Here is a 14322-nt window from a genome sequence, read left to right on the forward strand (position 1 = left end):
TTACAGAAGATGTGACAAAAGGATGTCTGATGTTTTTCAAATAATAAGACCTTTCAAGTTTCAAACCTGTCCAACAACATTTTGGCAATTGCAAAACAAAACAAAACAAAAAACAAGGTAGGTTACATAGCCTTGTCTACATTTTCAATTCCAAGTGTTCTTTGTTCCAGCAATATTTCTTTGGAGATCTCAAAATCTTTATCTAAGCTTAATAAATTGTCCATTTGATCATCAAAGAATAAGACATTTTTAAACTTCAGTATTATCTAAAATTAAGCATTTTTGCTGAAGACTAAAATGTACTCAAGATACCATATTTCTTTAAAACAGAAGTGAAATAATTCATATTTAATTAAAAAAATACATCTAGTTAACGGTTCAAGAAATTGAAGAGTTCAAAATTCCCTATTCCTTTTAGGGAGGATGCAAAAATACTTCTACTGTCTCCAAATACTAACCATTCACTGTAATTTTCAGTGCTCTGTGTAAAAATGTTCTTAAAATAACAACTCCCCAGTACCTTCCCTGTACCACACACTTACTGGCAAGCCAAAAGCCTAGGCAGAGTAAAACATAGGCAGAGTAAAGATATCCCGTCAAGTGTTTGAGAGCAGAAGAACATTTGGTGAAATTAATAATCAGTTGATGAACAGGGATGTTAGACAAGGAACATTATATACAAATCAGAGATAGCATTAGGTAAAAATCAGAGTTCATGTAAACAAGACTGTTCATGTAAACAATACCAGGTTTCAAAATGAAATTGCAAATCACTGGTCAAAAAAAAGTTGTCAAATGAATTGCAAACTATTATTTCAGGGTAAAATTCAGTATTGTGTGCTTTCACATGCATATCCACAAAAACAAACAGATCACTGACCATGGAAATTAAAGAAAGCTGATGAAAATATGCTTTACCCAGTTAATCTCTTCTGAGGTAGAATATTTAAAGTAGATTGTATAAAGCATGCTGTTCTGGTAAATAAAACAAGCCTTCCCCTTTCAGCTGAAGCCAGAGATTAGATCATGGTTCCCCTAGATCAGTGTACTGCTAATAATTGATGTACAGGTAGTACAGAAACATGTGTAAAGAGCTTGTCCTGTGAGGCAACTTTTAACCTATAGATATTCGATAGAAGCATGATTTTTATTTTAAAGCCGATACAGGTCTTTTTTAAGTTAGATAACTAAGAGAGGTTGTTAACAGTAATTCTACAGTTTTTTTTTTTCTTTTGACATTTTGAAACTCTCACCTTTTAAAAATTACAAAACTAGATTACTTCTCAAAGCAGGATGACAGATCCCATTTTCAAATAGGGGCTATTTTATCCATTTAAGAAATGCTGCTTACCTTCATAAATGTTCACAATGCAGAACTGAACAGAACAGTAAAAATTAACATAATTAAATCTAAATAAGCCTTTAAGGTTCACTTCATGAAGTACTGCAGTAAGCAGCATGTACTTATTATATGATTTTTCTAATTCAAAGAATATTACAGAAAATTTAGTTGCTATCATCCATAATGAACTCTTCAAGGGAATCATTTAGTTTTTTAAAATAAGGTCTCAAAAATGTGATTTCAGGATATTCCACTAAGTGCATATTAACACATTTAGATAACCCTTTAAACATTTAAAAAATAAAAAATAGCATAGAAACACTACAGATAATTTGCTTAGACCAATCTATTATTTATCTACAGGAGACTGTCAGAGTGCAAAGCACTGTGCACATTCCACTGAAATTTATTTTGAAGTCTGTTGAAAGTATTAATTGTTAATGACTATCCTCTAGCAATTAAATTCTGCTTTTAGTTATAAGGCTGTATTTACACTTCAGTATTGCATAACTGCACCTAAGCTAGTTTTTTCCTGCCTAGTTCAGATGCCAGGATAAGACTAGCTACACTAGCAGAGAACTGAGTTTGGTCTCCCTTGATAAAGTTTATTCTGTGCTTATATATTCATTATCTTTAATTTAAACTCTTCACTGTTTCTTCCCCCCCACCCCGTGTATCTGAAAAATTCATAGTCCAACAGTCTGTAACTAAACCCCACTGCAACTTTCTTCTTACAACTAAACATGTAGTATCTGAAAAGCAGCATCTTTTTTAAAGCATTTTTATTTGGGAATAATAAGTCTTTACCTGAGAGAGATTCCATTGAGCTTGTTGATTTTGTTGCAATCCGTACTTATTTTGTGGCGTGACCATTTGTCCCACCATTCCTCCTTGAGGTCCAACGACATTTTGAGGAAGTCCCATCACACCAGTTTGTGTAGTACCAGTAAATCCATTGGGCATTCCCATTCCTACCATCACACCTGTGTTCTGTCCCATGACTGGCACCGATTGTCCCATCATGTTTCCCATCATTCCAGTTGCTGCAGGCACAGGAACTCCCATGGCTGGAAAACCTTGAAAATGAGTTGATTGCTGTGTGGTAAATGGTATAGAAGACGATCCCATGAACATACCTGTATCAGAAGAGGAAGATTACAGAAAAAGTGTTTTGTGATATTCTCCCCCATCCCCTTTAGTTTGAAGTACAGCAAAACAATTCTAAAGCATAATTGTGTCCAGTTACATCCATCAGGGCCAATTTAGTATCTGGCAAAACTAAGAAATTGCTTAAAACCTCTCAAAGGAAAGGGCCTCGCTTATCATAGGTTAACTACCAAAAGAATTTGACAAATCTTTTTGCAAACCAGAATCTTTTAATCATACTACTGGAAGTTTCTGGTTTCATACCAACATAGCTAAGATCAAAACATGACAACTCTGTAGCGTTCTGGCAGCCTGCTGTTTACACAGAGGAGACGCACACGCTAAGCAACGAATTCGACAGCAGAAGCTGAATTCACAAATATTTTCAGTAAATTGTGTGTTTGATAACTGGAACAACTGTAAAAAAAATTAAAATCACATACTAGTTTTTCTTTAGCCTTGGTATTATGTTTCAGTAGTTTCCTCGTTTTTTATAAATGGTTGGAATAAAGTTCATTTGAATATATGTAAAAGAGTAACCATGAACAGTTTTACACTGTTAGGAAATAACAACTGTATTGTAAATAAAGCTTAAAATAGCATATTAGATACATTTAAAAAATTATTTACCTGGAGCATTTTGCTGCTGCATGGTTCCTGTGCCATACAGTGATAAGATGGAGTCCTTGGAGAGTTGTTTCTTTGCTGACTCTTCTGATTTTGTTGTTTGCTCAGTGAATAGATCAAGATCCCTGGATGCAGCAGATAAGGTGGCAGCTGTTGGTTTAGTGGAAGTGCTCTGGGAAATTAAGGTCAAGACAGACTACTGAGTGAAGCCAGCAGAAGTCATGTTACATTAAATATTTACTGCACATTCTCATTCCTGAACTAAATTAAAAGCAGTTTAGTTATTGGACTTAGCTTAAAGTAAATGAGTGTTTTAAAAGATGTAGTATCTCCAAAGCCAAAAATCTAATACATATGTTGTGGAAAGATGACCAGAATGAGGCTATGAAACAAGCAAAACCAAAACCCTGACCACACTCCAGTGCTTATATGTACAGGTTATTCAGTTCTTCTTGTGCCTACATTTTTCATCAGTGGGCAGCATAAATTATGAGCTGCAGTTAGATTATGAAAAATAATTAGGAAACCAGTAAGGAGATTACAATTTACATCTCATTAATCCTCTCATAGACAGAATAAATCAGAAGAGCTAAAACAAGATTCAGTGTTTTGGAATATACTACTTCAACTAAGATGACAGTATTTTCGGAGAAAAGGCAAAAGTAAAGTTTTAGTTGATCTATTTAACATAATTTCTGAAATACATTGTTTATAATTGCCTTACGATTGTCTAAGTGCATCTGATTTACTGGGAAAGCATAATTATCTAAAATTCACTATAGTCCAGCACTGAAAAACTAAGATACACTCAAGCCGTCAGGCTTCTCATGGCCCTTGTAACAAGCATTTTTTAAACAAGTTACATCCAAGTGTCTTTCCATTATATTATTTTGCTACTAATACACATACAATTCCGTATGGGAGCTTGCTTAGGTGGGCAGGCAATACACTGTGTTCATGTTCTATTTCTTAAAATATACAACTTGTTCTGTTACCCATGGAACTTCCAATGCAAATCAACTGTACATGCATTGAGAAAGAGCCAGGATTAAAATGCATGCTTAAGTTACGGTTGTGTTTTAGTCTGGCTAAGTGATCTCCAAATGTTTAGCATATATCTGCCTAATGCCAGAGCATATTCAACTTTCAGCCCTTTTAAGCAATGAAAAATAACTATTTGTACTACGGCAATAAAGGGACTGGATCTGCAATCAGGTCCACTATTTTACTTTTATCCCATACCAACATTTATGGGATAGACAAGAAGCCACCACAAAACAAGCAGATACTATAACACACCTACATTCTTGCTTAAAGCAGCAACTTTGGAATTTTCCCTATTTTTACTGGCAAGCTGCTGACCAGGCCTTGAAAGCTCCCCTTTATTCACACTGGATTCTACAAGCATTGCAATACGAATATCCCATGTACAGTTTCAGAAAAAACAGATCCGATTGCTGAAGTGATAAAAAACCCATAGAATAAAGTAGTGCTATAAATTAGGAAAAAATAATTACAAAAATAATTATGGTACCAACTAAATTGGTCAGAAACTATCATGAGAAAATTGCAGAATTCAGATGGTTGCTGGCTCAGAAGAATATCTAAAACTACTGTGGAAGGCGAAGAGGAAAAGAGCAAGAACTCTGTGGCAGTTGAAAACCCTGTATTTATACAATATTCAATTCAGAACAAAGTCATTAGACCTTAGTAAACATCAAAAGGTAGGATGGTGGCACTACAAATAGGAAAGTAGATTGGAGAAGACCAGAAAATGTTTTCACCTCACGTGAAACCTCTCTGGCCAACGTGTTAAGCTAGCAACTTCCTTCTGTACATATTAATAAAGCTACTGCCTCAAGCTTATTACTGACACAAATTTCTGATTGCAAAGCAAAAACAAAAAGTGTCATGACAAGTAGTAGGAGCCTTCTCAATTTGAGACGATTATTTGTCAGGGTGGCATAACCAGTCTTTGACAATGCCAGAGACACACTTAGAAATACATCCAGGTAAAAGCCCCCACTAAATAGTAGCATTTGTTTTTATCGTACGTGCACCCATGTTCGTATGGTTTTATTATTGCGTCACCATAAGACAATCTCTGTACAACAGACACGCTCAGTAGACCGGAGAAATACATTTAAGTAGTGGAAGTATCAGAGAGAAACTCTTATCTGAGATGAACCACAGTTCAGAGTGTCTCCAGATCTGTGAAATACTCACCTATAGGTGCTTTAGTGAAATAAAAAGAAATCACCGCATTCATATACAGAAGAGAAGGGAGAGCTGAGGACCTGGGAACGGGTCAACTTCTACTATGATTATGGCATAAGATTAAATGTTCATTTAATGTCTGTTCATTCAGTTCATTTTTGGAAGATTCTGAAAGAGCCAAAGGCACTGAACAAGCACTCCCTCAAGTGATCATCAGCTACAAAACACAAAACATATGGCAAGAAAATGGCAGGCAGCATTCAAGAAAAAAAAACCCACCCACCTTTGACATGATTTTCACACAGTAACATTCTCATGCTATCCAAGACCTCCATAAAAGCACTTCTTGTACACATACAATGGCATGCCTTTAAGAAGCGCTGCATGCAATGTTCTCAAACAGTCATTATGGCAACCCCCCCCCCCCCCCAAAAAAAAAAAAAACATTATGGCAGGTAGTTAGGGAATAGTACTCATGGGCTGTATGGTGGTTAGTATAGTGGAATTTTTAAGAACCATTTGCAAGTAATCTGAAATATGCTTCATATTTGAGCAGGAATAACTTGACATCGCTAGTTTACATATTACCCATAAGAGGTAATACCTAAGCAAAGGAAATTTTCACTGTGAAATATTGGTCAGATGTATCAGGCCCACAAATATTGTAGCTGAATCCATCAGTCTACACTTACCATCTGACAACACAGTTACACATATTGCACATATCACATGACTGAGAAAAGGAAGTTTAAAGTAATATATGAGAGACTAAAATTAATATATTTTGATTTTGACTTAAATTCCCAACACACCGCAAAACAGTGGATAAAGATCATGGCATTCTTGATATTAAAAGTTGGTCTGTGGCAGCCACAGCAGTCCAAAAATAAACCACTCACATTCCCCTTGAACTTAATCCTGAGAAATTATGATACTGTGCTGTGGTTTAAGAAAAATGTATTTTGTGAAAGATACAGAAATCAATGCTACAAGAACACCTTGAACTCGGTAAGGGTTGAAGGAAAAGACCCAGAATTTATCTACCACACTGCCATCTCCATAGCTAGACAAGTTCAAACAAAAAGTTAGGCTTCTAAATACTTATACAATAACCACATCTCTTCTAAGAATACTCTGGAAAATCTATGATCTTAAATCTTTAAATGCTATTCAATGGCAGATTTATTTAGTTCAGTGAGGTCAGGATTTGAATCAATGAAAAAATGAAAAGTAATCAGTAAAAATGTTGCCAAGGAAGTTGAGACAATAGAACCAGAACAAAAATCAGTTACAGTTATTTACACTAATATACCATCTAGGAATGCATCAGAATTACTCTCCATTCTCATTCCTTCCATTTTAGATATTATCCAAACTACTGGATACAGAGAAGCAAGCACAGGCCGCAGGTTCCAAGCTGTAAATTCAAGAACACAAAAAGCCCTGCCTGCTTGAGGCGGAGTGAGACAAAAAGCCTTCTGCCAAAAATAAGCCTCCACATTACCCTAAAAGGGCCCTAGAGATGGCAAGATTAGTTTACTACTCCTCTAAAGCAGCCCTCTCAGAATCCACTGCGAGCGAGGAAGCCTGCACGTGCGCATTAGGCATCAGAAGCCGTGCCGGCCTTGGTGAGCACCAGCAGCTCATTCTTTGAGGCTGAAAGCTGCCGCGAAGGAGCTGCAGCTTTGCGCGTTTTCTCTAGGTGTCCCAAAGCTGTCTGTCACCGCAGCAGGCAAGTTCATGGGGTCTTCAAAGCGACCACAAGAGTAAGAGAGGGAGTGGGCCACGCGCAGAGGGGCCTGCTGCCTCCCCCTGAGGAAGGAAAGATGCATAAGCTCTAAGGTGAGACAAAGACAGATCAGCCCAGGAAGCAATGTTCTTTTTCCTTGACATCCATCTTGATTTTGAGTATGAAGTTTGAGACCTCAAATTTTTAGCAGCTCTTAGACAGAAGCATCTAGCATGGCTTTCATAAACATCTGCATTACAAAGTGATAAAAGGTCCTTAAACAGTTTGACTTCACAGAATCACAGAATCGCTGAGGTTGGAAGGGACCTCTGGAGATCATCTAGTCCAACACCCCTGCTCAAGCAGGGTCACCTAGAGCACATTGCACAGGATTGCATCCAGGCAGGTTTTGAATATCTCCAGAGAAGGAGACTCCACAACCTCTCTGGGCAACCTGTGCCAGTGCTCTGTCACCCTCACAGTGAAAAAGTTTTTCCTCATGTTCAGGTGGAACTGTCTGTGTTTCAGTTTGTGCCCGTTGCCTCACGTCCTGTTGCTCTGCACCACTGAAAAGAGTCTGGCTCCGTCCTCTTGACACCCTCCCTTAAGATACTTGTACACATAGATAAGATCTCCTCTCAGCCTTCTCTTCTCCAAGCTAAACAGGCCCAGCTCTCTCAGCCTTTCCTCATAAGAGAGATGTTCCAGTCCCCTAATCATCTTAGTAGCCCTTCGCTGGACTTGCTCCAGTAGTGCCACATCCCTCTTGTACTGGGGAGCCCAGAACTGGACGCAGTACTCCAGATGGGGCCTCACCAGGGCTGAGTAGAGGGGGAGAATCACCTCCCTCAACCTGCTGGCAACACTCTTCCTGATGCACCCCAGGAGACCATTGGCCTTCTTGGCCACAAGGGCACATTGCTGCCTCATGGTCAACTTGGTGTCCACCAGCACTCCCAGGTCCTTCTCAGCAGAGCTGCTTTCCAGCAGGTCAACCCCCAACCTGTACTGGTGCATGGGGTTATTCCTCCCCAGGTGCAGGACCCTGCACTTGCCTTTGTGGAACTTCAGGAGGTTCCTCTCTGCCCACCTCTCCAGCCTGTCCAGGTCTCTCTGAATGGCAGCACAGCCCTCTGGGGTATTGGCCACTCCTCCCAGTTTTGTATCATCAGCAAACTTGCTGAGGGTGCACTCTGTCCCTTCATCCAGATCATTGATGAAGAAGTTGAACAAGACTGGACCCAGTACTGACCCCTGGGGGACACCGCTAGCTACAGGCCTCTAACTAGACTCTATGCTGCTGATCACAACTCTCTGAGCTCTGCCATGCAGCCAGTTCTCAATCCACCTCACTGTCCACTCATCTAAACCACACTTCCTGAGCTTCTCTATGAGGATGTTATGGGAGACAGGGTTGAAAGCCTTGCTGAAGTCAAGGTAGACAACATCCACTGCTCTTCCCTCATCTACCCAGTTAGTCATTCCATCATAGAAGGCTATCAGACTTAAAGCCCAATAACCTGAGGACAGCAAGTAAAAAATAAATTCAGCATTACCTATTAAAAAGGGAATAAAAATGAAGAGTACAAATTAAAAGAAAATATGACTATCATCAACAGGGTAAGACAGAATCCAATTCAGCCAGATAATTAAGGGAAATCAGAAGGCTGTCTCCTAATGCTAATATCCAAGCAGCACGGAAGCTGGAAGAGGTGAGAAAAATGTAGCCATTACAGTTAAAAAAGAGTCTCCAGCCTTAAGTGCTCAGAAGTATGCATTCCTTCTGCGTGAATCTTCACGTGAAGAATTTCTTGAAGGAAAGCATGTATGCATGCATATGTAAGTGTGTGCATGTGTACACATATTTATGCGTACATGTGTATATACATATATATAAACACACACACAGACATGTGTGCGTGCGTGTGTGTGCGTGCATGTGTGTGCATGCGTGTGTACAAAATTTACCTGAGCAGGAGATACAGCAGCTACTGGTAATGGATTAGAGATCATTGGACCGAAGATATCCAGGTCATCATTCAAAGCTGTAACAGTAGTAGTGCCTCCATTTGTAACGGATGCTTCAGCTGGACCATCTTAAAAAGACAATGGATTCACATTTTAAATTGAAAATTGTTAGTGTTTCAACAGAGTGAGAATACTTAAAGATGCCCACCCCACCCACCCAAAGTTTTATTCAATGTCAGAGATTTTAGACATCTTTCAGATTGTCAGATTGTTCAGATTTTGTAATGGCTTCTCTCCACAAAAACAAGATGTTAGGGTGCTTCAGGAACAAGACACTATTTGAAGACTTCAAGGACAGCAATGCCAGTTTATGAGAACACATCACTCATTTTTTCCAAGTGCCTTCTTCAAGCATACAAGCGTTATTTTCAGTGACAATTTAAACAGATGTCTTATCAAGAAGGCCCAAACTTGGTAGCTACATATCGGACAAAATACACTCTTCTGGGTTCTTAAGTAAAAATTTGTATTTTAGAATGCATGAACTTATTCATAATATGCTAATTTACTCAAGGGTACATGATTAAAGTTCACAGTAGAAGGAAGTCTATCCCCCCTTTTTCAGAAGTACTTTGCACTTCATTATATAGCTTCACATGAAAACCACTGTTAAGCACACAGGGCTAATAGCTATAGAAACCTACGGCTCTTGTTCTGTACTGTTATAGCCTTCTACAGCCTTTGCACTTGTAACCATTTGAATGCATGAATACATTTAGTGATCTAGGTGAAAATGAATACACGTAGGAGAAGAAAAAGGGCTGAAGGATTATGGTTTTAAGTAGAATTGCAAGAAAATATGCAAAAAGATGTAGAGACAAAAATACTACAAAATGTGTTTGATGAGTAGAGTAACAAGTACTCATTCTCATTTGATCTTAAGCTGTCCAAGAAAAAGTAGAATGAGTAAAATTTATTAACCAGTTCTTAAGTTTATCACAAGTTAGTTGGTACTACACAGTGCTCGACAAATACAAAGTTGAGTACAGATTCTGCTGAACGTTATGATGGCTGCATAGTGTTAACAGCAAATTTAAGAAAGCTTTTTTAGGCAAAATAAAAAGTTACTTTTCAAAGTATCCAATACTCACTGCAAATGTCAAATTTCTTTGGCTGAATTAAATCAAAACTGTCTCTCCAACCCAAAGAAAGTCATACCAATTGGCATGGTTGTTCACATATTACTGGAGGATTAGTATTCTAGAAATCACTGAAATACAGTACACTGAATTTTATTCAGTGCTAAAGTACTACTAGCATTTTAAAACAATTTTTTACTTAATTCTTTAACATATTTAAAAAACAAATTTCCTTCTCCCGGTTTCATACGTTGTATCCACGTTTTCTGTATTTCATTATTCAGCATAAGCATTAGTTTCTGTAAATCAAATTTTAACTTATCTACCATCCTAACTGGGGGATATTTTTTCTTACATCACACAATTACACAAAGGTAGCTAACTTCAAATATATCCATCGTCAAGTTCCAACATACAATTACAAACCAACATTCTAATATATTCCAAATTTTAAAAGAGAATACACATTACCGCTTTTCAACTTTCAAAAGCATCAAGGACATTCAAAAACCATTATGTATATTAGAGATAACATGAAACGTATGCCTTACTACACAGAGAAGCATAAAAGGCAGATGGCAGATGTGAGGTTTCTGTATATTAATATTTTCTAGAACTCTAATAAGTACAGAGAAGTAGCCTAATTAGTAAAGAGCACTGGTGAGACACAATATTAATTAAAATCAAATCACAGAAAGCATCCAGTACTTACTTAAAATTGTACAACTTGAGTAAGTTTATTCCTTAAAAATAACATCTCCCTTTGCTCTCCCCTACTTTTGTATTTATGAACACAAATAACCGGCAGCCTCCAGCAGCCTTTGTCACCTTACATGTAGAATATTATCATTTTTCATCATTTTATTCTGTCACGTACAAAGTCATTGCAGTTCTGCCAGCTGGAGACTACTACGCTTCCCAGCAACCGAAGATGCTGGCACAGAACGGCAGAAAGCAGCAACAGTAAGAAACCTCAAAGCATCACTGGCCACTTCATCAGGCTGGAAATTGCTTGACTGAGGAAACTATAACAGATGACCGGGCAAGGTCTCCAGCGGCCAACTCATACGAGAGGGCCTGAGCTCTGAAGCAACCTGCTCAAAGGATCACCACCCAGTGATGCCTTCCCGTTTCAGTCTGCCTCCCCGTGGAAGGCAACCCCACACTTGGCTGCCTTGCAAGAAAGCACTTATTTCTATATTTATTTTTAAAGATAAACACTGTTAAAATATTTACTATATATTTGAAAACTTGCCACAAAAGTCATTAAAGGTCATAAGTTACCACCCTCCATGCAAAACTGCATTTTCTCTTACTGTAGATGTAGAGATACTAACCTCTATGCCTTAGTCTGTATAGGAAATGTGGCACAATTATAGCTGCGAAGGAAACCACATCTTTGAAATTTCTGACTTCAGCATACGTAAAATCCATGGGATGTTTCTAAAGCATTTATTGCACTTTTTTCATACAGGGAATTATGAAACAACCAAGAGCAAAAGGTGCTGGCATGCAATTACTTGCGAGCTACATGCTTACTTTCGTGACTACTTCAGATACACAAAATGATTTTGTAATTTATTTTAACATCAAACAGGAATATTAAGTATTTGGTAATTCGCAAATCCATTTCACATCAGTGGTGGATCTAGATGAAATTGTGCATGCTACCAATGGCATGCAGAGTCAATATGGGCCAAAATACCTTGAAGGCAAGGAGATGAGAAGGACAGAAGTGAGCAGCGTTTTCTAGGAACTGAGCCTCAGCAAGTGTATTTATGTCCCAAATTACCCAAAGGTTGTGAGGATGACCATGCTGTCTGCAGGGATTAAGACAGACTTGAGAGCTCCACAAAGGCAAAACAGTCATGGGAATGGCTTGAAAACATTAGAGCCTCTATGGTAAGGAAACTGTGAGCGACTTGCACGAAGACAACCGGCCTGAAGTAGCTTTTCCACCATTCCACCCAGGACAGTGCTTTAAGAAAACATATGTAAATAAATATATTGGAGAGTTAAGTAACAAGCTTCTGGCCTTTCAAAGCACCCTATTCATTTCAGGTCATTCTGCAACAGACAGTTCCAAAAACATCTCCCAAAAGGTTCACTTTTTCAAATAAATATAGGAATGACTAGTGCATAGTTTTCATGCAAAATGATTATCTGGAATTAATAATTTAGTGTTCTCATTTTCTCAGTGAGGTACATGTATTAAAAAAAAAGCAACAAAACAAAACAAAACAAACCTCATGTCATATTCCAAAGTGGTTCAGTTTCCCTGAATGTAAAAAAGCTTAATATTTAAGACTGAAACTTTAAGTGTAATTATTAGTAAAACAAACATTTCCCATATTTAGAACGGTTATATAAAAACACATCTACATTCTTCAAGAACATAATACTTTTCAAGTGTTTAATATGTTGCTTATATATTAGTACTATGAAAACCCAGGTTTTTGCTAGGTTGGTCCAAAGCCTTTTGACAGCTATAGGTGTTCTGTAAGAGTTTAATTTGGTAATGTACATACTTTTTATATCTTAGTGAATTTTACAGATAGGGAAATATGTGTTTTTAGATTACAGGTGCAGAAACCAGCCATTTTGAATTACTGTTTACAACACAAATTTAAAATTTGTATGAATAATAATAAGACAGGAGACCCTGTCTTACTTATTTCCTCAAAAAAGTAATGGTTGGAATATTTACATCTATAAAAAAGTTACTCTTAAAGCATTTTTCCCCCAACATGAAACTGAAAGATGCCAGAAAAAGCTCAAATTCAGAGTATGGAAGAAATCTAACAGTATTTTTACTTCCTGTTTATTACTTGTTGCAATATTAATGTATTCATTTAAATATATATATGCACATGTATACAAAGTTGTATTTCAAAATAATATTTCACACATGTTTATGGAGATTATGGATCATTTTCAACTTCGACATGCTCGGTCACTGATCAGAAAGAACTTCCTGCTTTCCTTCCTCCTTTTAAAATACTGCTGTAGTCTAAGAAAGACGCTCCAGTAGAGTTCTGCGTTACTCTAAGCACGTCACTGTTCAAACAACCTTTGCTGCCTACCATAAGCAGCTGATAAGAAATGCTGTGCTTGTGATACAAGGAAACATGAGTGACTTTACCTGTTTCCTAAAAAGACCAAATGAAGTTACATTGGCCTTTCTAAATACTTTGAGAAATCTACAGTTTTAAGCAAGAAATGTCTTACTAAGGGGACCCTCACCGACTTACAGTGAAACGACCTCCTTTTAATGAGCAGCACTCCCATCGCTTGCCTGGAGAACGCAGCGGTAGCCAAGACGTGCCAGCACCACTGCAACGAGGGTGTGCACAAGGCACAGCTTTCACACTCGGTCAGAGAAGGCGATGTGCAAAATAAACAGATGTTATTGATGTTTTTCATTGTTGTTCCTAAGCTGTGGTCCCGAAACAGATATTTATTAGATATCAGACCAAGAGATCCATCTGCTATTCCTTCTCTTTTTACGTTTATGACAGTACAACAGATCACATCTGACTGCCATATTCTGCAATGACAGCTGCTGCTTCTGTTTTCAGACTAGGAAGTCTTACACAAATTTGTTAGTAGGAACAGAAGCTATTTACCAGGATACATCTAGTGAGAGAAGGGTGCTAGCCAAGGTTACATTTATAATGTTTTTCTCTATATATATTTTCTTAGTACCTGACATTACAATTTCTACTTCAGTATTGCCTTTTGTTATGAAAGCTTTCACATACAGCATTGTTATGAAAGCTTCACATACAGCATACAGCATTGATACTTGCTATATTTATCTGTGTCATCAGTGAGAATGACTTACGGGAGAGTTTCAAAGGACTGGCAAGAGAGGGAAACAGCAAGAAAAAAGATTTATTCTTAAACTTTGCATTACGTTTCTGAAACTTGTATTTTCTATGGGGCAAACTATTTATACAAAATTTGATACTAATCTGCCATATATTTTTTATGTATACACATTTATTAAAGTCATACTAAGACTTGCAATAGAGGGAGAGAATATGATCTTGAATTGGGCATATATGACTATTCATTACGCTAAATTACTAGGAGGAGAGGAAGAGTTGCATACATTAAATAAAACTTGAGACAAAGATAACACAGTTTGTTCT

The 14322-nt window shown here is 37.6% G+C and overlaps 1 protein-coding gene across 2 annotated transcripts in view; it reads right to left on the reverse strand.

Moving 5' to 3' along the window:
• The window catches only part of SMAP1 (small ArfGAP 1), a 100753-nt gene that overhangs the window by 1265 nt on the left and 85166 nt on the right, over positions 1-14322 (reverse strand). For both annotated transcript variants that reach the window (XM_067294120.1, XM_067294119.1), the window contains 3 exons: positions 9030-9157; positions 3119-3287; positions 2150-2478 (listed from right to left, as the gene is read on the reverse strand). In XM_067294120.1, coding sequence (XP_067150221.1) covers positions 2150-2478; positions 3119-3287; positions 9030-9157 — 626 coding nt within the window. The remainder of the gene's footprint in view (positions 1-2149; positions 2479-3118; positions 3288-9029; positions 9158-14322) is intronic.

The sequence above is a fragment of the Apteryx mantelli genome, chromosome 3 (assembly GCF_036417845.1).
Source record: "Apteryx mantelli isolate bAptMan1 chromosome 3, bAptMan1.hap1, whole genome shotgun sequence".
NCBI lineage: Eukaryota > Metazoa > Chordata > Aves > Apterygiformes > Apterygidae > Apteryx > Apteryx mantelli.